Here is a 26,336-nt window from a genome sequence, read left to right on the forward strand (position 1 = left end):
TTCTACATGAATCTTCATCCAAATGTTGAGCAGATGATGCAATACCGGTGAATTCCTACATTGCACCAATTTTTCATCCCATTTATATAATATATGTTCAGGTATCTTCTCCCCTATTTTATCTAGTTCTAATCTGGTCAAATCTGATTTTTCCCTTGTTTCATAAAAGTCTGATAGGTATCTTAATTGTGCAGCTCTATAATAATTCTTAAAGTTTGGTAGTTGTAAGCCTCCTTGTTTGTACCATTCTGTTAATTTATCTAGTGCTATCCTCAGTTTCTCCCCTTTCCATAAGAATTTCCTTGTTATTTTCTTTAGCTCCTTGAAGAATTTCTCTGTTAGGTGAATTGGTAATGACTGAAATAGGTATTGTATCCTTGGGAAAATGTTCATTTTAATACAGTTTATCCTTCCTATCAGTGTTAGTGGTAAGTCTTTCCAATGCTCTAAGTCATCTTGTAATTTTTTCATTAATGGATGATAATTTAGTTTATATAGATGGCCGAGATTTTTATTTAGTTGTATACCTAGGTATCGCATTGCTTGTGTTTGCCATCTAAATGGTGATTCTTTCTTAAACTTTGTGAAATCCGCATTATTCATTGGCATTGCTTCACTTTTATTTGCGTTGATCTTGTACCCCGATACTTCTCCATATTCCTTCAATTTCCTATGTAATTCTTTTATTGATATTTCTGGTTCTGTTAAGTATATTATAACATCATCTGCAAATAGACTGATTTTATATTCCTTCTCTTTTATTTTTATCCCTTTTATTTTATTTTCTGTTCTTATCAGTTCTGCTAGTGGTTCTATAGCTAACGCGAACAGTGAGGGACATAATGGACATCCCTGCCTTGTTGATCTGCTTAAGTTAAATTGTTTTGATATATATCCATTTACTGTCACTTTCGCCAATGGCCCCTTATATAATGCTTTAATCCAATTAATATATTTCTCTGGTAGGCTGAATTTTTGTCTTAGTTTGAATAAATAATTCCATTCTACTCTGTCAAAGGCCTTATCTGCATCTAAAGCAACCGCTACTGTTGGAGTTTTATTTCCTTCTACTGCATGAATTAAGTTAATAAATTTACAGATATTGTCCGTTGTTCGTCTTTTTTTAATAAATCCAGTTTGGTCTAGATTTACTATTTTTGGTACATAGTCGGCCAATCTGTTTGCTAATAGTTTAGCTATTATCTTATAATCTGTGTTAAGTAGAGATATTGGTCTATATGATGCTGGTGCTAGTGAATCTTTCCCTGTCTTTGGTATTACTGTAATTATTGCTGTTTTGCATGAATTTGGTATGTTTTGTGTTTTATCAATCTGGTTGATTACTTCCAGGAGGGGAGGAATTAATAAGTCTTTAAATGTTTTATAGAATTCTATTGGGAATCCATCCTCTCCTGGTGTTTTATTGTTCGGTAGTTTTTTTAATATCTCCTGTACTTCTTCTATTTCAAATGGTTTTATTAATTTATTTTGCTCCTCTGTTTGTAATTTCGGTAGTTCAATTTTAGTTAAAAATTCATCTATTTTGTCTTCTTTCCCTTCGTTTTCAGTTTGATATAGTTGTTCGTAGAATTCCCTGAAGTTTTCATTGATCTCCGTTGGATTATATGTAATTTGTTTGTCCTTTTTCCTTAATGCCAATACCATTCTTTTAGTTTGTTTTGTCTTAAGCTGCCACGCTAGAATTTTGTGCGTTTTTTCTCCTAGCTCATAATATTTCTGTTTTGTCTTCATTATGTTCTTCTCCACCTTATATGTTTGTAATGTTTCATATTTTATTTTTTTTGTCTGCCAATTCTCTTCTTTTAGTTGTATCTTCCTTTATTGCTAATTCTTTTTCTGTATTTGTTATTTCCCTTTCCAACTGTTCTGTTTCCCGATTGTCGTCCTTCTTCATCTTAGTTACATAACTTATTATTTGCCCTCTGATGAATGCTTTCATTGCGTCCCATAGTATAAACTTATCTTTCACTGATTCCGTATTTATTTCAAAGTACATTTTAATTTGTCTTTCAATTAATTCTCTAAAATCCTGTCTTTTAAGTAGCATGGAGTTTAACCTCCATCTATATATTCTTGGTGGGATGCCTCTAGCTCCATTGCCAATAACAGGGGTGAGTGATCCGATAATAGTTTAGCTTTATATTCCGTTTTCCTAACTCTCCCTTGAATGTGGGCTGATAACAGGAATAGGTCTATCCTTGAGTATGTTGTGTCTACCCGAATAATATGAATATTCCTTTTCCTTTGGGTGTTGTTTCCTCCATATATCCAAAAGTTGCATTTCTTGCATCGATTTAATTATAAATTTGGTTACTTTGTTCTTTCTGTTAGTTTTTTTTTCCAGTTTTATCCATGTTTGAGTCCAAATTAAGGTTAAAATCCCCTCCTATTAGTAGGTTCCCTTGCGTATCTGCTATCTTCAAAAAGATATCTTGCACAAATTTTTGATCTTCTTCATTAGGTGAGTAAACATTGAGTAAATTCCAAAATTCTGAATATATCTGACATTTTATCATTACATATCTCCCTGCTGGATCTATTATTTCCTCTTCTATTTTGAATGGTACATTTTTATTGATTAATATAGCTTCTCCTCTGGCTTTTGAATTATCTGATGCTGCTGTTACATGTCCTATCCAATCTCTCTTTAATTTCTTGTGTTCCTCTTCAGTTCGATGTGTTTCTTGTACGAATGCTATATCGATTTTTTCTTTTTTCAGTAAATTTAACAGTTTCTTCCTTTTGATTTGGTTATGTATTCCATTAATATTTAAAGTCATATAGTTCAACATAGTCATTTCATACTTTGTTTATCTTTCCTTTCCATTTACTCATCACCATCTTCCCTTCTTATCCATTTCTGCTTTATTTTTTTGAACACATTATAAGACAACATTTCTAAAACATAAAATATTTCCACTATTCTCATATCTAAAATTCCTTTAACCCCCAATAGTCCCTCCCCTTTCTGAGTTGCCCTTTGATCCTTGTCGGGCAACCACATCTCCCCTCTCCATTTGGATTTGCGAATTCGCTCGCGGGCATCAACTGATTTCGCAGTGACTGTTATTCTTCCCCACCCAGCTCCCCCCTACAAAAGATTTTCATCTTCATATATAACAAAGGTCACTCTCTTAATTCCCTCCTTACTTCCTTTCTTCCCTTTCTTTCCTTTCTTAGTTCTTACTTATACTCTATTTTATATGTATATATATATATATATATATATATATAGTTTGTTGTCATTTTTGTTCTTGTTACATCTCTTCATCTCTCTGTCTGTTTTGTAGTTGTTCTGCAAATTTTTGTGCTTTTTCCAGATCCGAGAATAGCTTGCTTTGCTGCCCCAGGATAACTATTTTAAGTACCGCTGGGTATTTTAACATAAATTTATAACCTTTTTTCCATAGGATCGTTTTTGCTGCATTAAACTCCTTCCTCTTCTTCAGAAGTTCAAAACTTATATCTGGATAGAAAAAAATTTCTTGACCCTTGTATTCCAGTGGTTTTTTGTCTTCTCTTACTTTTTTCATTACCTTCTCCAATATATTTTCTCTTGTTGTATGTCTTAGGAATTTTACTAGAATGGATCTTGTTTTTTGTTGTGGTTGTGGTTTAGGGGCTAATGTTCTGTGTGCCATTTCTATTTCCATTTCTTCCTGTAATTCTGGTCTTCCCAGGACCCTGGGGATCCATTCTTTTATAAATTCTTTCATATTTTTGCCTTCTTCATCTTCCTTAAGGCCCACTAACTTTATATTGTTTCTTCTTTTATAATTTTCCATTATATCTGTCTTCTGAGCTAACAGCTCCTGTGTTTCTTTAACTTTTTTATCAGATTCTTCTAATTTCTTTTTTAAGTCATCTACCTCCATTTCTATGGCTGTTTCTCATTCTTCCACCTTGTCTACTCTTTTTCCTATTTCTGTCATGATCATCTCTAATCTAATCACTTTTTCTTCTGTACTTTTTATTCTTCTTTTTATTTCACTGAATTGTGACTGCCATTCTTTTACTGTTTCCATATATTCTTTAAAAAAAATATATCCATGTACTTGCCCTTCCATTCATCTTCCATTTCTCTGTGTTCTCCCTCCTCTTCTTCTGAGTCCACTCCAGGATCTGTGTCCTTTACCTCTGTCTCTTCTGGTTTTCTTGTTGGGTTGTTTATTTTATTTTGTTGGGTATTTTTGTTCTTCTTATTTTTATTAAAAATGTCTTGGTGTTGGTCTTCTTCCTCTGAGTTGGTCATCTGTTGTTTCTTTGATTTCCTATTTTTATTCTCTTCCTTCTTGTTCCCGTTATTTTCTATGTTTTCCTGTTGAGAGTCTTGCTGTCGTGTTATACTTGTCTGTTTCGGCTGTGGAGATTTACTCCTCAGCTGGTCCCCCCTCCCGTCAGTGTTGTTTTTGTCTTGTGCATCGCGCATGCGCGAGGATTCGTACATGCGCAGTTGCGCACTTTTGTTTGGCTCCGTGAGCCATCTTTGTAGTCCTGAGTTCGGAGTTTCCACTGACCTCAGGAGCGGGCTTCTCTCTCCACGGCAGGCCTCCTCGTACCGGTAAGGCCTTCACCTTCCTCTTCTGACATCCTTCCTTCTTCTTTTCTTCCCGTTGTTTTTGGTTTTTCTTTCTTTGCTGCCATTTACTCCACACTTTCACTTTCAGTTTGTTATGGTTTCTGTGTTAGTGACTTTGTTTTTTCTCTACCTTTTTTTTACTTTTCTGGAGAGGGCTGGAATTCCCCTACCGGCCACTACTCCATCACGCAACTCCCTGTACAGCTGCCTCCTTCATGTACAGCTGGCTCCATGATCTGCAGCTGGCTCCTTCATGTACAGCTGTGAGAAACTATCCTAAATGACGATATCAATTCATTTCCAATATAATTAACCCAATTGAAACAAAGGCCAAAGTCAATTATGATTAATGCTCTACTCTTGTTAAACTTTCCTATTATTTCTTTAGTTATACCCTTTCCTCTAGTGTGGCCTGACTATTTTCAACTCTCATTGCTGCTGTGAGTTGTTCCCTCCAGCTACAAAGGGGCATCAATCATCCAAGAAGAGTTGCCTCAATGACTATCACCCAGTCATACTCACATATCTACTGTGATGAAATGCTTTAAGAGGTTGGTCATAATCGCTTCTCGCCTTTTGGCTTAGATCAAGTGTAGAGATTGGTCACAGACAGAATTAACTTGTACCTAAATAAAGATCTGGACCAACTGCAATTCATCTACCAAGACAATCACTCCACAGCAGATGCAATCTCACTGGCTCCCCACTCAGCCCCTGGATGACCTACATCAGGCTGCTTTTCATCAACTGCAACTCAACTTTCAACACCATCATGCCCTCAGTACTAGTCAGCAAGCTCCAAAACCTGGGCCTCTGCACCCTCCCTCTGCAACTGGATCCTTGACTTCCTCATCAGAAGGCCAGTCAGTATGAATTGGAAACAACAGCTCCTTCTCACTGACAATCAACACAGCCACACCTCAAGAATGCGTGCTTTGTCCACTGCTCTACTTACTCTACATCCATTAATGTGTGGCTATGCACAATTATAATGCTTTCTACAAATTTGCCAAAGACACCATGGTCATCAAAAAAAAATCACATATGGCAATGAGGAAGTAAACAGGAGTGATATAGATCAGCAAGTTGAGTAGTGTCACAACAGCAACCTTGCACTCAGTGATAGTAAAATTAAGGAACTGATTGAGGACTTCAGGAAAGGAAAATCAGGAGAAGACAAATCAGGGGTCAGTAGAAGAAAGGGTTAAGAACTTAAAATTCCTGGGTGTCAACATCTTTGAAGATCTATCCTGGAGCCTCCATGTCGATGAAATCATGAAGAAGCATAACCATAAGCTAATATTTCATGAGAATTTTGAGGAGATTTAATAATGTCACCAAAGACTCTTGCAAATTTCTACAGGCAGTAAAAGACACTGTCTGGTTTGAAGGTACCAATGCATAAGGCAGCAAAGGACTACGGAGGATTGCAAACTCGGCCAGTGCCATCATGGGCATTAGTCCACTCCATTAAGGACATCTATCCATAAGAGGTGGTGCCTTAAGAAAGAAACATCTATTCTCAAGGACCCTCACCACAAAAGCCATGCCCTCTTCTCATTGCTATCATCAGGTACGTGTTACAGTGTGTTATGCTGCTGTTTACTACTGCGTGCACCACGTGATGTGCCGGCTCAATCTCCGCAGAGGTGGGCCGCCACATGACCCCCACCCAGAACCAGAACTACAGTTCAGAGTGTCCTTGGATGCAGACCCCAATGTCTTTGGTGGTCTGCCACTGAGTCGAGGTGCTGGCGTCTCCACGGGTTGTGTCAGGTCCATGTGTGCCGGGTTGAGCCTGTCTGCGGTGAAGACCTCTGGTTTGCCACCGATGTCCAATTCAAATGTGGCCCCGTTGTTCTGAATGACTTGGAAGGGGCCTTCGTAGGGCTTCTGTAGTGGTGGACGGTGTGGCCCTCTGCGCATGAACACATACTCACAGTCTTGGAGTTCTTTAGGGATGTTGAACTTGGCTTGCCCGTGTCTGGAGGGTGGGATCGGAGCCAGGTGACTGACCTTTTCTCACAGCCTGTCCAGGAAGGTTATTGTATCTTCCTATTGACCTCTGACCAGTGGGTCGAATGGAGTTCCGCTGATGAGCTCAGCAGAGGATGTGAGGAGGTCTTTCTTTTGGGCAGTTCAAATCCCCAGCAGTGCCCATGGTGGTTCATCCAGCAAGTTGGGGCCCTTGAGTCTGGTCATAAGGGCAATTTTGAGGTGCCTGTGGAAGCACTCAACCAGCCCGTTAGACTGCGGGTGGTATGCTGTTGTGTAGATGAGCGCCCCACAGGTTGGCAACGTCAGTTCACAGGCTGGAGGTAAATTATGTGCCTCTGTTAGAGGTGATGTGGCATGGTAGCCCAAACCTTGCTACCCAGGACGAGACGAGTGCCTTGGCGCAGGATCTGGTGGATGTGACGGCCAGGGGGATTGCTTCGGGACACTGGGTGAAACAGTTGATCACCATGAACAGGTAGCAGAAACCCTGTGACACTGGTAAGGGTCCCACTATGTCCACATGAATGTGGTCAAACCTTCTTTCTGTTGGCTCGAAAGGCTTCAAGGGGACCTTGGTGTGCTGCTGTACCTTGGCTGTTTGGTACTGCTTGCACATCTTGGCCCACCCACTGACTTTTTTCCACAACCCATGCTATGCGTGCTTGCTGGCCACCAACCGGACCGTGGTCCTGATTGATGGATGTGCCAGCCTATGAATGGAGTCAAAAACTTGTCATGTCCATGCTATTTGGATGATAGGTCGAACCTGCCCGGTTGCCACGTCGCACAGGAGGGTAGTGTTACCTGTGCCAACTGAGATGTCCTGAATCTGCAACCCTATGACGGTGGTCCTGTACTGAAGTATCTTGTTGTCCTGCTGCTGTGCCTCCGCCAGTGACATGAAACCTAGTCTGTTAGCCAGAGAGTGGATGCTCTGTCTCGACAAGGCATCCTCAACTACGTTGTCTTTTTCAGAAATGTGCCTTATGTCAGTGGTATACTCCAAGACGTAAGACAAGTGTCTCTGCTGGCAGGCTGACCAGGGGTCGGAGATCTGGGTCAGGGCGAAAGTTAGTGGCTTGTGGTCCATGAAAGCCCTTCCCTTTAGGAAGTACCGGAAGTATCAGATGGTTAAGTATAGCCCCAGTAGCTCTCTGTCGAAAGCACTGTACATTAGCTCAGGGGGCTGCAGATGTTTGCTGAAGAAAACTAGCGGGCGCCAACTTCCTTCTATCTGCTGCTCCAGAACTCCATCAATCGCCATTCCTGAGGCATCGACTGTGAGGGCTGTGGGTGCTTCTGACCTGAGGTGGGCTAGGAGTGCAGCATTAGCCAAGGTTTCCTTTGCTTCCACGAACACTCCTGCGGGGTCATCATCCCAGGTCGTCCTTTGCCTTGCCGGTTATCAGGGTGCAGAGTGGGCATATGGTTCGAGCCACTGCGGGGATGAATCTCTGATAACAGTTGACCATCCCCACGAACTCCTGCAGTCCTTTGGTTGTACTAGGCTTTGGGAAGTTGCGGATATCCTCCACCTTGTTGGGTAGTGGTGTGGCCATGCATTTAGTAATCCTGTGGCCCATGATGTCAATCGTGCTCAGCCTGAACTGGCATTTAGCCAGGTTGATATGAAGGTTGAACTCACATAGGTGACTGTAGAGGCTTCGGAGGTGTTGTAGATGTTCCTACTGGGTTCTGCTTGGCACCAGGATATCGTCTAAGTAGACGAAGGTTCCATCCAGGTCTTGGCCCATCACGTTCATCATTCGCTGGAAGGTCTGTGCCGCGTTCTTATGCTTGAATGGCATCCTCAGGAACATGAACAGCCCGAATGGAGTGATGATGCACATCCTGGGGATGTCATCAGGTTTCACCGCGATTTGGTGGAACCCTTGCACCAAGTCCACTTTGGAGAAGATCGTTGCTCCATGCAGGTTTGCTGCAAAGTCCTGGATATGCGGCATGGGTTAATGATCTGGAGTGGTGGCCTCGTTAAGCCAACAGTAGTTGCCGCATGTTCTCGAGCCCCAGATGCTTTAGGCACCATGTGCAGGGTAAAAGCCCATGGACCGTCCGACCACCAAACAATGCCAAACTCCTGAAGCTTGTGGAACTCCTCCTTAGCCAGTTTGAATTTCTCCAGGGGAAGTCATCACGCTCTTGCATGGAGAGGTGGACCCTTGGTAAGGATGTGATATCTGACTCCATGTCAGGGCACCTCTGCCATGAATTGAGGGGAAAGGATTTCTGGGAACTCGGCCAGCACCTTGGAGAACTCATCGTCCAAGCTGTGGACGGAGACCAGGTGGAGTGCGAAGGTTTGGAATGTCTCCACATGCACAAGTCTCTTGCCCTTGAGGTCTACGAGGAGGCTGTGGGCCCACAGGATGACCACATGAACTCCCACGAGAAGTGACTGCCTCTGAACTGCAGCTTGGTCCTACATGTGTCCATAAGCTGCTGTTGCTGGCAGCCCTCAATGCGAGGCCTACTTGCCTGCATCTAGTGTCCAAATTTGTTGGGGGCATCATGCTGACCTCCACTCCTGTATCCACCAAGAATTGTCTACTGGACAGGTGATCCCATACATACAGGAGGCTCTCTCAATGGCCAGCCGCCATGGCCTTCAGCGACGGCTAGCTTTGTTGTCTTCCTGGAACTTACAGGGCAACCGGCATCAGCGAGCCTTGGAACTCTACCTTAGGTGACAGAAGCACCATCTCTCGTCCTGCCATTCCATTCCAAGGTCTGCATGGTTTGGTTGCGAGACTTTGTGATGAGCCTCACGGTAGCCGAGGACTTCTGTTTCTGCTTCCACAGAATATCTGCCTGTGCTGCAACTTTCCGGGGGCTCGCTGAATTCTGCATCTGCCAGGAGCAGTTGGATGTCCTCAGGCAGCTGCTCCAAGAACACCTGCTCGAACATGTCGCAAGGCTCGTGGTCTCCCAGGAGGACCAGCATCTTGTTTATGAGCACTGACGGGGAGCTGTCCCCTAGCCCATCTAGGTGGAGCAGCCGTGCCCCTCTCTCTTGCCATGAGAGCCAGAAGGTCATGGTTAATAGGTCTTTGAAGGCAGTGTAAGTGCCTTCCAATGGTGACCTGTGGATGAAGTTGGCCACTCTGTCTGCAATCTCTGGATCTAGGGCGTTGACCACGTTGTAGTACTGTGTGGACTCAGATGTGATGCCCTGAATCTGGAACTGAGCCTCAGCCTGGCCGAACCACACACTGGGTCAAACTGTCCAGAAGGTCGGGAGCTTGAGGCTGACTGTGCTGATCGCTGCTTCGCTATCCATTGCTGGGTTTAGACTGCTACAAAGAAACACAGACACTCGCAGTGTGTGTGTGTGTTGGGGGGGGAGGGGTGGGGTTAAGCTCTGAGATTTATTGAGGCTGGAAAGGCTCCTTTTATACAGTTGGAGTTCCCACTGTTTGTTTGATTAGCTGACATCAGCAGCATGAATAACAATAATGGGCGGGAACATTCTTGCATGTGAATACCCTTCTTCCCCAGCATGTTACTGATCTGTTAGCTGCGCAGCTTAGTCAGCACTATTTTAGGGCTGCTGGTCTTGTACTGCTCCAGCTTTCAACCGCGCCGGTTCGCTGTGTTAAGGGACGTGTTACGGTGTGTTAAGCTGCTATTTACTACTGCGCATGCCGCACGATGTGCCGGCTCGATCTCCGCGGTGGTGGGCTGCCACAATCTTATATTAAGAAATTAGAGGTTGATACTGGTTTTTTGCAAGAAACTCATTTCTTCAAAAAGAACACTTGGAATTGAAAAGAGATTGGATCGATCAAGTAGTTTTTTTTCTTCATTTAATTCCAAGACTAGAGGCGAGGCAATTTTAATTAAGAAAAATTTACCAATTAAAATTCGCAATGTTGTTACAGATCCTGCAGATAGATATATAATGGTGAATTGTCAAATATTCTCTGAAATGTGGACTCTTCTAAATATTTATGCACCTAATTTAGATGATGAAAAGTTTATACAAGATGCATAAATTTTAGCAGAACTTCTTTGTTTTCCTATGTAATGTCTCTGTTGCCAAGCCATGCTTGCCAGGTGGTTTCCTAACTGTCTCATTGACTTATTCTGCCACTAAAGCAGAGGTTCTCAACCTTTTTCTTTCCACTCACATACCCCTTTAAGTATTCCCTATGCCATAGGTGCTCTGTGATTAGTAAGGGATTGCTTAAGGTGGTATGTGGGTGGAAAGAAAAGTTTGAAAACCACTGTTTTTATCGTACCTAATTGAATCATTATGTGCACGGTTTCAGAACTCAAAAGCAAATGGGCCAATGACAATTTTTCTCAAGCAAAATATTTTAGTAACAATTGGGGGTCTAGTGCGATGAATCTCAACCTTCTCTTCCCACTCACGTACCACCTTAAGCAATCTCTTACTAATCACAGAGCACCGATGGCATAGGGATTGCTTAAAGTGGTATGTGAGTGAAAAAAAAGATTGACAACTACTACACTAAAGGATTTGTCGTTGGACACCCACCCAAAAGGGCCACTAAGTCAGGAAATTTCTTCTTGAAAATTAAATATATATTAGTTAAGAACACGAGAACCAATAAAACACGGGCACATACAGTAACATCGGCGTTCAGATTTTTGAGGAAATTCTGTGTTGTGGCTGTCTTGGAGGTTCCAGATTCCCCCACCAGCAGTACCGGATGTTTAATTTTCACCATCTCTCCCAACAGCCAGCTGATACGTGTAGTATCAACAGTAGGAACTGTAAACAATTAAGCAAAGTTTAACAATGACAAACTATACAAATTGATTTCAATACATTAAAAATATTTTCGTTGAGAATAAATCCTACCAATTATTTCTATTATTGCTATATTTACATGCTGATTATACTTTTTTCATCTATTCAACAACATTATCCCTTCTCCACTCCCAGCAATGACAGATAGCCTTTGCAGAAGGAAGAGATTACAAATGACCAATTGAATATGTACCCTCTTGAATTCTGAGCAGTAGTTTAGAGAACAAAAATTAAACAGGGGGCACATTGGTACACTACCTGTGGTGCTCCTGTGGCCTGATTTCAATCCTGACCTTTATGTTCTCAGTGCAGAGTTTACATGTTCTCTCTGACTCCATTGATTTCCACAAGATGTCCCAGTTACCTTTCTCCGTCCTTGCTGTCCACCCTATCTATGCCTCTCATAATCTTGTAGACCTCTATTGAGTCACCTCTCATTCTTCTTCACTCTAAAGAGAAAAGCCTTAGCTCTGTTTGCCTCATAAGACACATTCTCTAATCCAGGCATCATCCTGGAAAATCTCCTCTGTACCCTCTCCATTGCTTCCACATCCCTCCTGTAATGAGGCAACTTGGTCTAACCAGAGTTTCATAGAGCTGCAACATTACCTCATGACTCTTGAACTCAATCACTTACAAATAAAGCCTTTTTAACTACCCTATCAACCTGCATGGCAACCTTGAGCACTATGGATTTGGACCCAAAGATCCCTCTATTCTACCACACTGTTAAGAATTCTGCCATTAACCATGTACTTTATCTTCAAATTTTACCTTCCAAAATGTATCACTTCATATTTATCCAGAATGAACTCCATCTGCTACTTTTATGCCAATATCCTCTTGTAACCTACAACAACTTTCTGTTATCTTCAAAACCTCCAACCTTCACATCATCTGAAAAATTACTGACCCTTCACTCTACTTCTTCATGCAGGTAATTTATAAAAATCACATTTTATAAAAATCACAAAGAGCAAGGATCCCAGAACAGATCCCTGTGGAACTCCACCAGTCACTGGTAGAATACATTTCATCTACTAATACCCTCTACTTTCTGCAGGCAAGCCATATTCTGAATCCACACAGCCAAGGTTCCATGGATCCCATGACCCCATGACTTTCTGAATGAATCTACCATGGGGAACCTTGTTAAATGCATTCTTAAAATCCATATACACCATATCTTCCATCCTACCTTCATCAATTTATTTTGTTACTTAATCAAAAAACTTAATTAGGCTCATGAGGCACAATCTCTCCCTCACAAAGCCATGCTGACTGTCCCTGAGAATAGTATATTTCTCTACATGCTCATAAATCCTGTCTCTAAGAATCCTCTCCAATAGTTTGCCCACCACTTATATAAGACTCACAGGTCTATAATTACCAAGATTCTCCCTATTACCATTTTTTAAACAATGGGACCATATCTGCAATTCTCTCCAGTGGCCAAGAAAGAAGCAAAAATCATTGCCAAAGCTCCAACAATCTCTTCCCTTGTTTACTATAGTAACCTGGGGTATACCTTGTCCAGTCCGAGGGACTTTTCAATCCTAATGTTCTTAAGACGATCCAGTACTTCCACCTTCTTAACCTCAACATGCACCAGTACATAAGGCTGTTCTATACTGATATCACTTTGACCAAATTCCTTCTCTCTGGTGAACACTGAAGCAAAGTATTCATTTAGGGCCTCTCATACTTCCTTCTCTCTTCAGGCACATGTTGCCTCCTTTATCCTTAAGTGGACTTCCTTCTCTCTCATCATTTTTCTGTTCTTCACATAATACATAGAACACTTTAGGGTTTTCCTTAATCTACTTCCCAATTATTTTTTGTGCCACCTTCTAGCTCAGTTAAGTAATTTCTTAAGTTCATTCCTGGCTATCAAATAAGTTATATAACCGCTGACCACCCCGAAACTGACAATCACCAAAATGAGAAAGGAGATACTGGCTTTGGGAAACAGTATAGAGGACATTCACCAGCCTAATGCCAGAGATGAAGGGTTTAGACTCATAGTAATTTAGAATCATAAAATTATGAAAGGGATAGATAAGACAGAGGCAGGAAAATTGTTTCCATTGGTAGGTGAGACTAGAGCCAGAGAACATAATCTCAAGATTTGGTGGAGTAGGTTTAGGATGGAGATAATCCCAGAAAGTGGTGAATCTGTGGAATTCTCTGCCCAAGAAAACAGTGAGGTTGCTGCATGAAATATATTAAGATAAAGACGGATAGATTTTTGCATAGCAGAGGAAATAAGGATTATGGGGAAAAAGTAGGTCGGTGGAGCTGAGTCCATAACCTGATCAGCAACAATCCTATTAAATGACAGAACTGACTCAATGGTCCAAATGGCCTACTCCTGCTTCTCTTTGTTACGTTCTTATAAATACAAATAAAAGCTCCAAACTATCTGTGTACCATTTTACTTTCCCCACACCTACAGTTATACTGCCAATCAGCAATGAATTAGGAAAATTGTAGCACTGTACCAAAACCCCAATATCCAATCTAATGCACAGCGTTATTTAATTTCAAAGACTTACCAAGGATATCTAAAAATTTCACTTGAGGGCTGTGGATATATTTAGGCACAAGCTTGGACCATGGAATCCATTTCAGTTTCTCATCATCAAAATGAAAATCATAAAGCGTTGGCAGCTGGCCTAGAACAAACATAACAACTTTGCCTCATTAGACATAGATAAAATTCCTGAGTAATTAGTATTAAAAGCTGCATCTTCTTGAAACTCCGCACATCATTAACAATCACTTAAAAACATAGTAATAGGAACAGATGTTAGCAAAAAGTGCTTTGCCTTTCAATAAGATAAAATTGCCCCATGAAGGAAAATATCCACTTACCATTAATTTTATAAAGCTTTTCAAAACCTCATATATCTTAAGAGCTTCTCTTTCTTTGAAATCCAGGTCCAGGTTATTTATAGGGGACAACCCTTTATATCAGTCTCGTGAACCTTCCTTTCATTACATTTCCTGAGTACATACCATACATTTTAATTTTGTGCTTTATGTTCAAAGATAGAGGCAGGAAAATTATTTCCATTGGTAGGTTAAGACTTGGTGGGGGGGGGGGGGTGGGAATAGATTTAGGATGGAGATTAGGAGGAACTGCTTCTCCCACAAAGTAGTGAATCTGTGGAATTCTCTGCCAAAGAAAGCGGGAGAGGTTGCAGCATGAAATATATTTAAGATACAGTGGGATAGATTTTTTCATAGCATAAGAATTAAGGGTTATGGAGAGAAAAAAAAAGTCCTTGGAGTTGAGTCCATGGATGGATCAGCCATGATCTTATTAAATGTCAGAACTGACTCGACAGCCCAGATGGCCTACACTTGCTCTTCTTTGTTATGTTTTTATAAATACAAATACAAGCTCCAAAATATCTGACTGCCATTTCAATTTTCTCACACCTACAGTTATACTGTGCTCCCAATCAGCAATGAATTATAAGGATAGATGGATAGCGAAGAATTTTATAGCCATTCTCCATTTTTAACAACGTTCTGTCTTTACATTCTTTTCACCTTGTAGAACACGAATGAAACTGGTGATATTGAGTTGATTTTAATAACTTCATAGCATCAACTAATTTCATTGTGGACAGTGTAGAGGGCAGAGAATAAAATAGAATACAGATAAGGCATAGATCTGGGCAGAGAAATTATGTTTAATCCAGATAAGTGTGAGGTGTTGCACTTTGGGAAGTCAAATGTGAGGGGAACATATACAGATAATGGCAGGGCTCTGAAAACCATTAATATACATAGGGATCTGGGGACCCAAGTCCTCACTCATTGCAAGTAGATAGTGAGGTAAGTTCAAGTTCAAGACAAATATTATCTGACTGTACATACAAGACCAGAAAAATAGGAGGACAAATCAGGCTCAAGAGGAGCCTCATCAGCTGAAGATGAGGAAGAGGTCAGAAGAGGAAGAAGGGATTCAAGAAGAAGAGGTAATGAAAGAAATTAAATTTAATCCTCAAACCAAGGCCGAGGAGTTATCTGTAATAATAATGAAACAGATTAAAGGAATAAAGGGGAAAATAATAGAAGGTTTAAAGGAGGTTAAAGCTGAAATTAAAAAGATGAAAGAAGAAATTGATAAAGTGTTGGAAGTTGTAAATAAAATGAAAAAAGAAATTAGAGAAACAATTACTAGAGTGCAGGATGATGTACAGCATGTTGAAGACGGTGACTAATGTAGAAAGTAAAACTACTGGTTTAATTACAGTAAATGAAAAGCTTTCTGATAAAGTGGATATCTTGGAGAATTTTAATAGAAGAAATAAATTAACGTAGTAGGTTTCTCAGAAGGTAAAGAAGGTCCAGATACTATTCGTGTCTTTCAATTTTCCTAATTCATTGCTGATCGGCAGTATAACTGTAGGTGTGGGGAAAGTAAAATGATACACAGTTTGGAGCTTTTATTTGTATTTATAAGAACATAACAAAAAGAGAAGATTGGATTCCTATATTCTAATGACTGATTATATAGTCTTGGTAATGACAATTGTGTCTCAGTTAAATAAACTAAGACATCATCAGCAAATAAATTAATTTTGTATTCAGTTTGATTTATTGTAAACCCTTTCAACTGTCGATCATCACAAATCTTTTGTGCAAGTGGTTCTATAGTTAAGACAAACAAGGCCGGTGATAGAGGACCTCCTTGCAACTTGATCTATTTAAACTGAAAGATTGAGACATCTGCCCAATTTTTCTTACTCAGGATATAAAATAAATTGGGATAAAAGTGAATTAATGAAATTGGTACAAGGAGATTATTCACAGTGTCGACAAAAAGTTCAGTTTAAATGGACAGATAGGATTAAATATTTGGTATTCGTATTGATAATAATCTGAAAAACCTATATAAATTAAACTATATCCCAATATTGTAGAAAATAGTTGAAGATCTAAAAGAAAAGTGAATTTACCTATTATGTTAATTGGAAGAGTTAATTGTATTAAAATGAACATTTTCCAAGAATTCAGTATTTATTTTAAAATTTACCTATCCCTATATCTCAAAAGTTTATTCAAGATTTAAATAAACAAGTTAGGAAATTTCTTTGAAAAGGAAAAATGTTAAGAAACTCTTTGGAGAAATTAGCATGGAAGTATGAACTAGGAGAATTACAATTTACTAATTTCAAGAATTATTATAAGGAAGTAAAACTAAGATTTTTAGTTTCTATGTTTGTAAAAACTAAACCATCTTGGGTTGAAATTAAATTAAATAAAATTGAAGAAAATATATCAGAGGAGTTTATCTACAAATGGGAACCAAAATTAATAACAATGGATAAAGATGCCTCGATATTAAAACACCTAATTATTATTTGGAATAATGTTGAATTAGAAATTGATGGGTATTCTTTCTCTTGAAAAAAACATTAATTAATTCACTATTAATCTTTTCAAAAGATAATCCTTTTTTAAATATTTGGAATAATAAAGGAATTTTAAAATTGGGAGATTATTATGATAATGATAGATTAATGTTCTTTGATCAATTAAAAATTAAATATGGTATTCCTTGTAATAAGTTATTTTGTTATTTTAAATTAAGAGCTTATCTAAGGGAGAAATTAGAATCTGACATGACTTTAAAGAATCTTACAAATTATAATGGATGAAATGATTAAAAAATTTATTTCAATAGCATACATTTTGTTACAACAACAAGCACCTAAAGTAGGTTTGTTGAATTCTAAAGAAAGATGGGAGCAAGACTTAGATATAATAATAGATTAACAGGTTTGACAAGATTTATGTAAATAAGTTATGCCTAATACTATTAATGTAAGATATAGACTACTTCACTATAATTTTTTTACATCAATTATATATTACTCTCAGAAATTGAGTAAATGGAAATTAAATTTATCAGATCAATGTTTTAGATGTGGTAAAGAAGTGGGAACTTTTCTTCATTCTACATGGTCTTGTTCAAAATGTAATCCTTTTTGGGTTTCCATTAGTAACTTTTTACAATGAGTCACTAATGTGACTTTTCCGTTAAATCCTGAATTATTGCTATTGGGAAATTTTGGAAGTATTACACCAAAGTTATCTTTGTCGGTTCTGTTGGATTTGTTAAATTAGCTTTAATAATAGCAAGGAAATGTATTACTGTAATGTGGAAATCTGATATTTCATTAACATTAGAAAGATGGTATACTGAGATTCAAAGTTGTATCCCTTTAGAAAAAAATACTTATAATTTAAGGAGTAAATATTCCTCATTCCTACAAATTTTGGGCCCCTATGCTAAATCAAGAGATTAAAATTATATTTTTTATTAAAAATTCTCCTAACCAGTTTTGTTATTATGTATTATACAATATATTTAGATTAGTTAAGGGGGGTGGGGGTTTAGGGTTTTTAAAAACTTTTTAGTTCTAGTTTCTGTTTTTACTTTCTTTTTCTTTCTATATTTACACTTCCAACACATATTTGTTAACACTGTAATATTGTGATTTGTTATTGATTGTTATTATTACCATATATATGTTGCTTAAATAAATTATTTTTTTAAAAAGTTTAGATTCCTAAAGTATTGGGAGAAGACAACTTTGAAAACAAGATTGAAATTGAAAGAACTCATAGGGCTTTGAGACCTCAACCTAACCAATCTATATTAATAAAATTTCTGCTTTATCAAGACAGAGAAAAAGTCTTGCTGTGAAATGAGCAAAGTAACAACAAGGTCCTTTGTTATGTTTTATCCTGATTTGAATGAAAACCTGTTGAGAATAAGGAAAGAATTTAATTCAGTAATTTTTTTTTAGAAAAGGTTATGTTTCTTCTTCAATCCCCTGTGTCTTTGAAGATTTTTGGTCCGGGAAAACAGAACAGGTTCTTTACAAATTTCGCTCAAGTGGAAGAATATGCTCAGAGTCTTTCTGAATCTTAACCTTTAGTGGTTATTATGAATGATACAATTAACAATTTATTTTTCTTTCTTTATCTTAACTTTGTAACAAAATATAGATATGTTTTTGGGAGATAAATTGGGGCAGGTTTTAGTTTAGGTCAAAAACAAACACTTTAAAACAGATCTTATTTAAAATATTGGAGTTCTGCTAATGCGAGACATGTCAGGGCCAACAGTCTTTGCAGAAGCTTTGCAGAGTCCCCAAGAGATTCACTAATGGATTGTTGTTTACAAAAAGGCAACAGATGAAAAAGCTTGTTGGAGCCGCAGATTGTTTGGAGTGGAACTTGCTATTCTAAGAGGGCATGTGGTTTTGCAAGCAGAAAGAGTAAATCAGACTTTCTCTCTGATAGAGAGTGAGAGAGAGAGAGAGATTGAGAGAGAGAGAGAGAGAGAGAGAGAGACTCAGAAATCAGATCTACAGTTTTACAGTCAGCAGTAACTGGAACTGGAACAGGACAAACTGGTAAGCTTGTGGAAAACCCCATTTGGAAGACAGGTTGTGAATGCTTCATTCAGCCTGGTCAAAGCCTTTGTGGTTCATGCAGGAAGAGAGGACTGGTTGTCTAATGTTTCACTTGGATTAAAAGAAACAAAAAGGAACTCTGTAGTGACTTGAAAGAAAGAGGTTACCATCTGGAGATCCTGAAGGGGCAAGTTTTGTCAGAAAAACACTGAAGTGGCTGATGGAAGATGGAATTAAATCATGTTACAGAGTCCAGAGGACTCCAAAAACCAGCAGCAATAGATAATGCATTACAACACAGGGTTAATTAAACAAAAGTAGTTTTTAATTATAATTGAACAAGAAAACAGAATTAAACTTTAACATTACTTAACCTACCTAACTACTTAATCCCCCCCCCCCCCCCCCCAACTAATACTAAGTACAGGTGTGTGTAATATATATTTAAAATTAGAAAAGTTCTTTGGATCACAGTCCAATCTCATTGGTTACAGGCAATTCTTGTACTGTGCACAGAACTTAGCATTAACCAAGTTCACCAGTCTTTGGTGCTTAACATGCAAATGATTGCCACTCAGGAGGGTTCTTGCTGGTTTTCAGAGAGAGATTCCATTTCCTGGACATCCGCAATCAGTCTTGCTGATGAAACTTTCCCCCTTCAGGGTTCTCTTTCTTTCAGGTTACCTTTCACACAGCCGGTCTTCTCCGTTGACTAGGCAGCCTTCCAAAGTTTGTCAGCTTCTGGAAATAATTTTTGTGACTCCTCTCTCTGTTTCACACCCTCCCTCTCTGAGAGCAAAACAGTTCTCCTCTGCCTGCAAAGATCACATGCTCTCCCAGGCAAGCTGCTGTCAATACTTTGTTGCCTCCTGCAAAAAGCATTCTGCAAAAGTCCTGCAAATTTTCTGTGTTTTAAAATGTGTGTGTGCAAGCTGCTCTAACAATTCCTCCCAAGCCACCTCTAAATACTCTGTCATAATCAGATGTGGATGTCCTGGAAAAACGAATCTCTCTATGAAAACCGACAAGAACCTTCCTGAGCGGTAACCATTTACCTTTCAAGCACCAAAGCCTGATGAACTTTATAAATGTTAAATTCTGTGCACAGTATAAGAATTACCTGCAACCAATGAACTTGAAGGAATGAGAAGTGAGATTGTGAACTAAAGAACTTTTCTGAACTTACACACACATTACATACATATGCACTTAGAATTAGAAGGGGGTTAAGTTAAGTTAGTTAAGTCAATAGTGATAAGTTAAAGCATGATTCTGTTTTCATGTTTAAAGATAATTAAAAGCAACTTTTGTTTAAGTAATCATTTGTCTTGGTGAATATCTATTGCTGCTGAGTTTTGGGGTCCTCTGGGCGCATAACAACTTTATAAATAAGGTGGAAACATTTGGCGATGTATTTTTTATTATGTCATTTCCTTTTGATTTTTGAATTGTTATTGTAATCATGTGATTGAACCTTACATATTGAATATACCAAGGGGAGTTGGGAGGAGTTGGAGTTATGGATTTCTGTGGGATTATCTGTGTATTTGTGACTTTGGTCACAACTTGTAAAATGGAAGGAGTTAGTGTTGTATTAAACAACACTTATTGGGAGGGTTTTTTCCTATATTGTTGTAGGTATCAACTTTTGTGCACATATTATTTTGCATAATTGCTTTTGTTTTTCTTCTTTTGGATTGCTAGAGGGGGTGCATGCAGATACACAGGTTTTTTTTTTTGATCTGGAGGATACCTGAAGGAATGGGTGAGGGAGAGGAATTGATGAATATTTGCTTGAGATGAATAAGGTATTAAGTTGTAAATTTTAATGTTAACGGGCTAAACAGAAAAATAAAAAGAGAATTCTAGTATATATTAAGAAATTGGGAGTGTATATAGCTTCTCTTCAAGAACACATTTAAATGCTTTATTGTTAAAAACGAAAAATTTTTGTGATTTTGTTCAAAACCATATTGGGATATTTTGAGATACAAAGTGGAATTCGATAAATGATAAATTTATCATATAGGACACCTTAAAGGCATATTTACAAGAGCAAATTATAAATTTTATATCTAAATTTAAAAAAAGATTATATGAGAGAAGTAGATCAATTAGAAAAAGAAATTACAGTTTTGAAAAAGGACCTTCAAAAATCTGTTTCTAAAGATAATAAAAAGTTACAATATAATACATTACAAATTTATAGAACTGGAAAAGCTTTCATTAGGACAAGGCAAAGGCATTATGAATTAGATGAGAGATTCATAAAGAATTAGCCTGGCAATTGAAAGTGGAACAAACCTCGAGAACAATTAATGCAATTTAAAAAGATACGCAAGAATTAAATGAATCTTTTAGAAATTTTTATATGAAATTATATACTTCAGAATATTTAGGAGATGAAGCTAAAATTAATGATTATTTATCACAGATAACATTGTACAAGCTAAGTTTAGAAGAACAGTCTGAACTTGATGTTCCATTTATTGAGGCAGAAGTAAGAGAAGAAATCAGCTCTTTACAAAGTAACAAATCTCCAGGAGAAGATGGCTTTTCATCTGAATTTTATAAAGAATTTAACGATTTATTAATTCCCATATTTATGCAAGTTCTGGATCAAGCTTCTCAAACCTCTACTCTTCCAGAATCTTTTTCAATGGCAATAATTACTGTGATTCCTAAAAAAGAGAGATCCTTTAAACCTTCATCTTATAGGCCTGTATCTCTATTAAATATGGATTAGAAAATAGTAGCAATTGTTTAGGCAAATTGAATGAATAATTTCTTACCTAAATTAATTAATATGGATCAGACAGGGTACGTTAAAAAAAGACAATCTTCAGAAAATGTAGCTAGATTACTTAGCATAATTCATTTATCACAAAAAAGAGGTGATTAAAGTGTTGCAGTAGCTTTAGATGCAGAAAGATAGATTAGAGTGAGACTTTTTATTTAAGGTATTAAAAAAGTTAGGATTTGGATTAAATTTTTTAAATTGGATTAGTTCCCTGCAGGTATTGAATATCTATTTTTAAATCTTTCTCCCATCTTTGTCTTGACTTATGAACTCCTGGTTTATACATTCATTTTTGCAAAATTGTATACATAATTGATATAAACTTTTTAATAGTTATAACTGTAACTAATTGTTCCAAATGACTTTGTCCAGATAATATCAAATCTGGACCAAAATTATCTCTTAAATTTGCCTTTAACTGATAATAAGAAAATATTGTATTGTTTTGTATTCCATATTTACTTTTCAATTGTTCAAATGTAATTAAAATTGTACCTTGAAAACAACCTTTTATTGTCTTAATTCCTTTGTTAAACCAAATATTTAAATATTATTATTTATTGTAAAAGGAATAAGTTGAATCTGATTCAATATTGTTCCTGGTATCTGAAAATTTATTATTCCTATTTCCAAATGTATCTTACTCCATATTTTTTTAAAAGTTTTAAGAAAGGAATATCTCTATCTCCAATAAACAACCATTTATATATAAAATTCTCTGATTTATATTCTCCTATTTTATTCATCGCTATATGAATCCATGCTGGCTTCTCTCCCTCTTGAAAAAAAAGAAAGAAATCTCAATTGTGCTGCTCTATAAAAATTGTTAAAATTTGCTAATTGTTGTCCTCCTAATTCAAATTTCCATGTTATTTTTTTTTCTAATGCAACTCTTGTCATTTGTCCTTTCCAAATAAATTTTCTTACATGCTTACTTTGTTCTTGAAAAAATTTTGATGGAATAAATATTATTTGAAATAAGTACTGTATTCTAGGAAATATATTCATTTTTATACAATTAACCCTTCCTATTAAAAGTTATAGGTAGTTCCTTCAATTTTCATAAATCTTCTATTTTTATTAAGCAATGGTGTATAATTCAATTTAAATAAGTTATGTAAATTATTGTAAATTTTACTACCTAGATATTTAATTGCATCTCTCTGCCATTTAAATTGACTTTCCTTTTTACATTGCTCATAATCTGCCATTACTATTATTTCACTTTTATCACAATTTATTTTATAACCAGATACTACACCATATTCTTTTAATCTTAAATACAATTTATTTAATGACTTGCCTGGTTTGGGGGGGAGGGGGTCATTGATGGTGACTGTCTAGAAGATCGCAAAACCTAGGAGCTCCAGACCTTGACCAGAAAGCAGCATTAAAAAGTCCTAAAATCAAAAAAAAAGGAAAAAAAAAAGTCCTGCCCATTGAAGGAAGAAGGAAGAGAATGAAGAAGCTTCAATCAACAAAAAAAGGGAAAGCACAGGGAGGAAATAGGCGGCCCAACAATGTTCCCCCATTAAAATAGAAAGAATGTTTAGAGCCACAATCCCTAAGCCAGGACAAAGGCCCTGGTTAATCCTTATAAAGTTAAAGTATTTTCAAGATCGTGAAAAGAATATTAGGGACAGCGGAAAAAGGGGTAATCCAGTGGGGAGCCCCTCTGGAGTACAGGGAGTCGAAAGTGTTCTTTTATCCAGATACTAGTGCAGATCTGCTCAAGAAATGGAAAGACTTTGATCACCAAAACAGCAGGGCTATGATTATGTTCTGTGCCACCCCACTCCCTTGAAAATTATGTTGCGGGGGAGGGGGTGGGGAAAACATTTTTTCAGAAAAAGAAAATGTGTGTCAACTTATAAATACTCTGCCAGCACTAAATGGTGGACCAAGTGGAAAAGAGTAAAAGGGATCATAAGACTTTAAAAATTATTAAAACTGATGGACTAGGAGGACTTAGAATTCTGTGCTATATAGAAAATGGGGTCTTGGGCTGTTTTCTGATTTCTAAAAAAGATAAAATATATTATATGCAAGGGTCTGGGAGAGTTCTGGGACTGAATGAATGGAGAGAAGTAAGGGAATGTCAAGGTGGCAGTAGTTAAGAAGCATCGGCGGTGAGAAGAGTAGAAGACTGCCAGAGGTGTGAATGGAGGGCAGTGAGATTTATGAATGGTGTGTATGGGGTATGTGTTCCCTTTTATTATTTTGAGGAAAATGGTTGTGAGTGGGAATGTATGTTATGGTGTTGTGGATGAATGGATTTATGGCATTCTTTTTTCTTCTCCAGGGCTTGTTGCGGCTAGGATGGAGTGGAGCAACGGGTGGATGGTAAAAGGTTGGGGCTGTGGGAGGTGGCGGGGTACATATGCGGGGGAAAACACTTGGGGAGGGAACCTGCATGTAATGGCTGAAAGTGTAAAGTATGCTACTATTAATGTTAACAGCTTAAATGGGTCGGTGAAATGAAAAAGGGTCTTGGCACACATCAAAAAAATGACGATCGATCTGGCCTTCCTCCAAGAGATGCATTTAACAGTGCAGGTGAAGAGGGTGATTGCAGACAAAATGGGAAGATTCATCATGGTGCACTGTCAGATATATTCAGAACCCTGGACCCTAGTGAATGTGTACGGCCCCAATTATGATAATAAAAATTTTATATAGGACATTTCCTAATGATTGGCAGAGGCAAATGAAAATATTCTAATGAGGGGGCGGGGGGGACTTTAATCTATGCCTGGATCTTGTGCTGGATAAATACACAAAATGAATAACTAAGACTAGAGTGGCAAAAGCCACCATTGACTCCATGAGAGAGCTGGATTTGATAGATCTGTGGCAGAAAAAAGTATCCAAGAGAGAGGGATTACTTGTTTTACTCAAAGCAACATGATTCCTACTCTAGAATAATTTTTTTCTGGCTTCAGTCCATATAGAGTGTAGGATGATGGAAGCTGAGTATAGGGCAAGGATTATCTCGGACCATCCCCTCCTGGTTTTTACCATACCCCCTAGTTTTGACCATAGAAATACCAGATAAGGTGGACACAGCATGCAGGTGATGTCTTAACACTGTTGTTGAAAAAAATGTTTTGTTGTTTCATAAGAATCGAAATAGCCCTGTTCTGGGAGTACAACTGCCCCTCTACTCCAGATAAATTTCTTCTGTGGGACACCCTTAAGGCATACTTAAGGGCCCAGATAATTGGGTATACAAAGATGGTCAAGAAAAATTATATGAGGGAGGTGGAGGAATTGGAAAATGACATTACCCAATTGGAGAAGGATTTTCAGTAATCAGGCTCAGAGGACCACTATAGAGCTCTTACAAACAAGAAATTGGAATATAATATACTTCAGACGAATAGTATGGAGAAGGCCCTTATGAGGTCAAGGCAAAAGTGTTATGAGTTGGGGTAAAGGGCTCATAAGGTCCTGGCTTGGCAGTTAAGAGCAGAACAATCAATACAAACAATACAAACAGGGAGCGACCAGATCTCATATAAACCAAAGGAAATTAATGAGACCTTCAGAGAATTTTATAAAGGACCGTATAAATCTGAATTGGCTAGGGATCCTAATCAAATGGATGAGTTTCTAGCCAGATTGGATATCCCAAATTTAAGCCTGGGGGAGCAGGCGGGACTAGACCTTCCTCTTACAGAGGAAGAGCTGGGTAAAGCATTGAGTGCACCACAAACTGGTAAATTTCCGGGGGAGAACGGATTCCAAACTGAGTTTTATCGAGAATTTAAGGACTTACTAATGCCTCTATATATAGAGGTGATGGACCAGGCAAGGGTAACACGGACCCTCCCGGAATCTTTCACAATGGCAATTGTTACAATGATCTTAAAGAAGTGTAAAGATCCACTTTTGCCCTCTTCTTAAAGACCAATTTCTCTGCTGAATACTGATTACAAGATCCTTTCCAAGGCCCTGGCAAACAGATTGGCGTTGCATTTGCCGAAATTAATGAACAAACGCAAGGCAAGCTTTGTGCAGGAGAGACAAGCAGCAGTCAACATTGGCACTCTTGAGTGTAATCCATCTGGCACAAACTAGAAATGAGAGGGGATTGGCTGTCTCCCCGATGCAGAGAAATGTTTTGACAGACTGAAGTGGGAATTTTTATTTTAAGTGCTGGAGAACGTGGGGCTAGGGCCAACTTTTCATAATTGGATTATGGCTCTATACCTTGCGCCCAAGGCCAAGGCTGTGACCACTGGACAAATTTCTTCAGCTTTCCCACTTTCCAGATCTAGTAGATGAGGGTGCCCACTATCACCGGCTCTGTTCGTGCTTGCAATGGAACCATTGGCTGAGGCCATTCGGCAGGACCTAGACATTAAAGATTATAGAGTGGGCCAGGAGGAGCACAAAATCACCTTATTTGTTGATGATGTGCTGATATATCTGAGAGACCCCGCGATTTCTTTGCCCCGATTGCATGTGGTACTGAAGGACTATGAGAAACTCTCTGTGTATAAGCTCATTTGGGGAAAAAAGTGAGGTGATGTCACTCAACGAAGGGAATTAAAGCCAACTTAAAGAAAATAGCAATTTAAAGTTGCCACAGAAGGGGATCAAATACCTGGGAGTTAATATTGATGGCAACTTGAATAATTTATATGTTAAATTATGCCCCCTTGCTGGAGAGAGACGGGGAGGACTTAAACAGATGGC

General features: G+C 38.2%; 1 protein-coding gene across 3 annotated transcripts in view; it reads right to left on the reverse strand.

Moving 5' to 3' along the window:
- Positions 1 to 26,336, reverse strand: part of dnah10 (dynein axonemal heavy chain 10) — a 677,292-nt gene that overhangs the window by 264,900 nt on the left and 386,056 nt on the right. For all 3 annotated transcript variants that reach the window (XM_069933473.1, XM_069933472.1, XM_069933474.1), the window contains 2 exons: positions 13,949 to 14,068; positions 11,209 to 11,354 (listed from right to left, as the gene is read on the reverse strand). In XM_069933473.1, coding sequence (XP_069789574.1) covers positions 11,209 to 11,354; positions 13,949 to 14,068 — 266 coding nt within the window. The remainder of the gene's footprint in view (positions 1 to 11,208; positions 11,355 to 13,948; positions 14,069 to 26,336) is intronic.

Source organism: Narcine bancroftii, chromosome 4 (genome assembly GCF_036971445.1).
Source record: "Narcine bancroftii isolate sNarBan1 chromosome 4, sNarBan1.hap1, whole genome shotgun sequence".
NCBI classification, from domain to species: Eukaryota; Metazoa; Chordata; class Chondrichthyes; order Torpediniformes; family Narcinidae; genus Narcine; species Narcine bancroftii.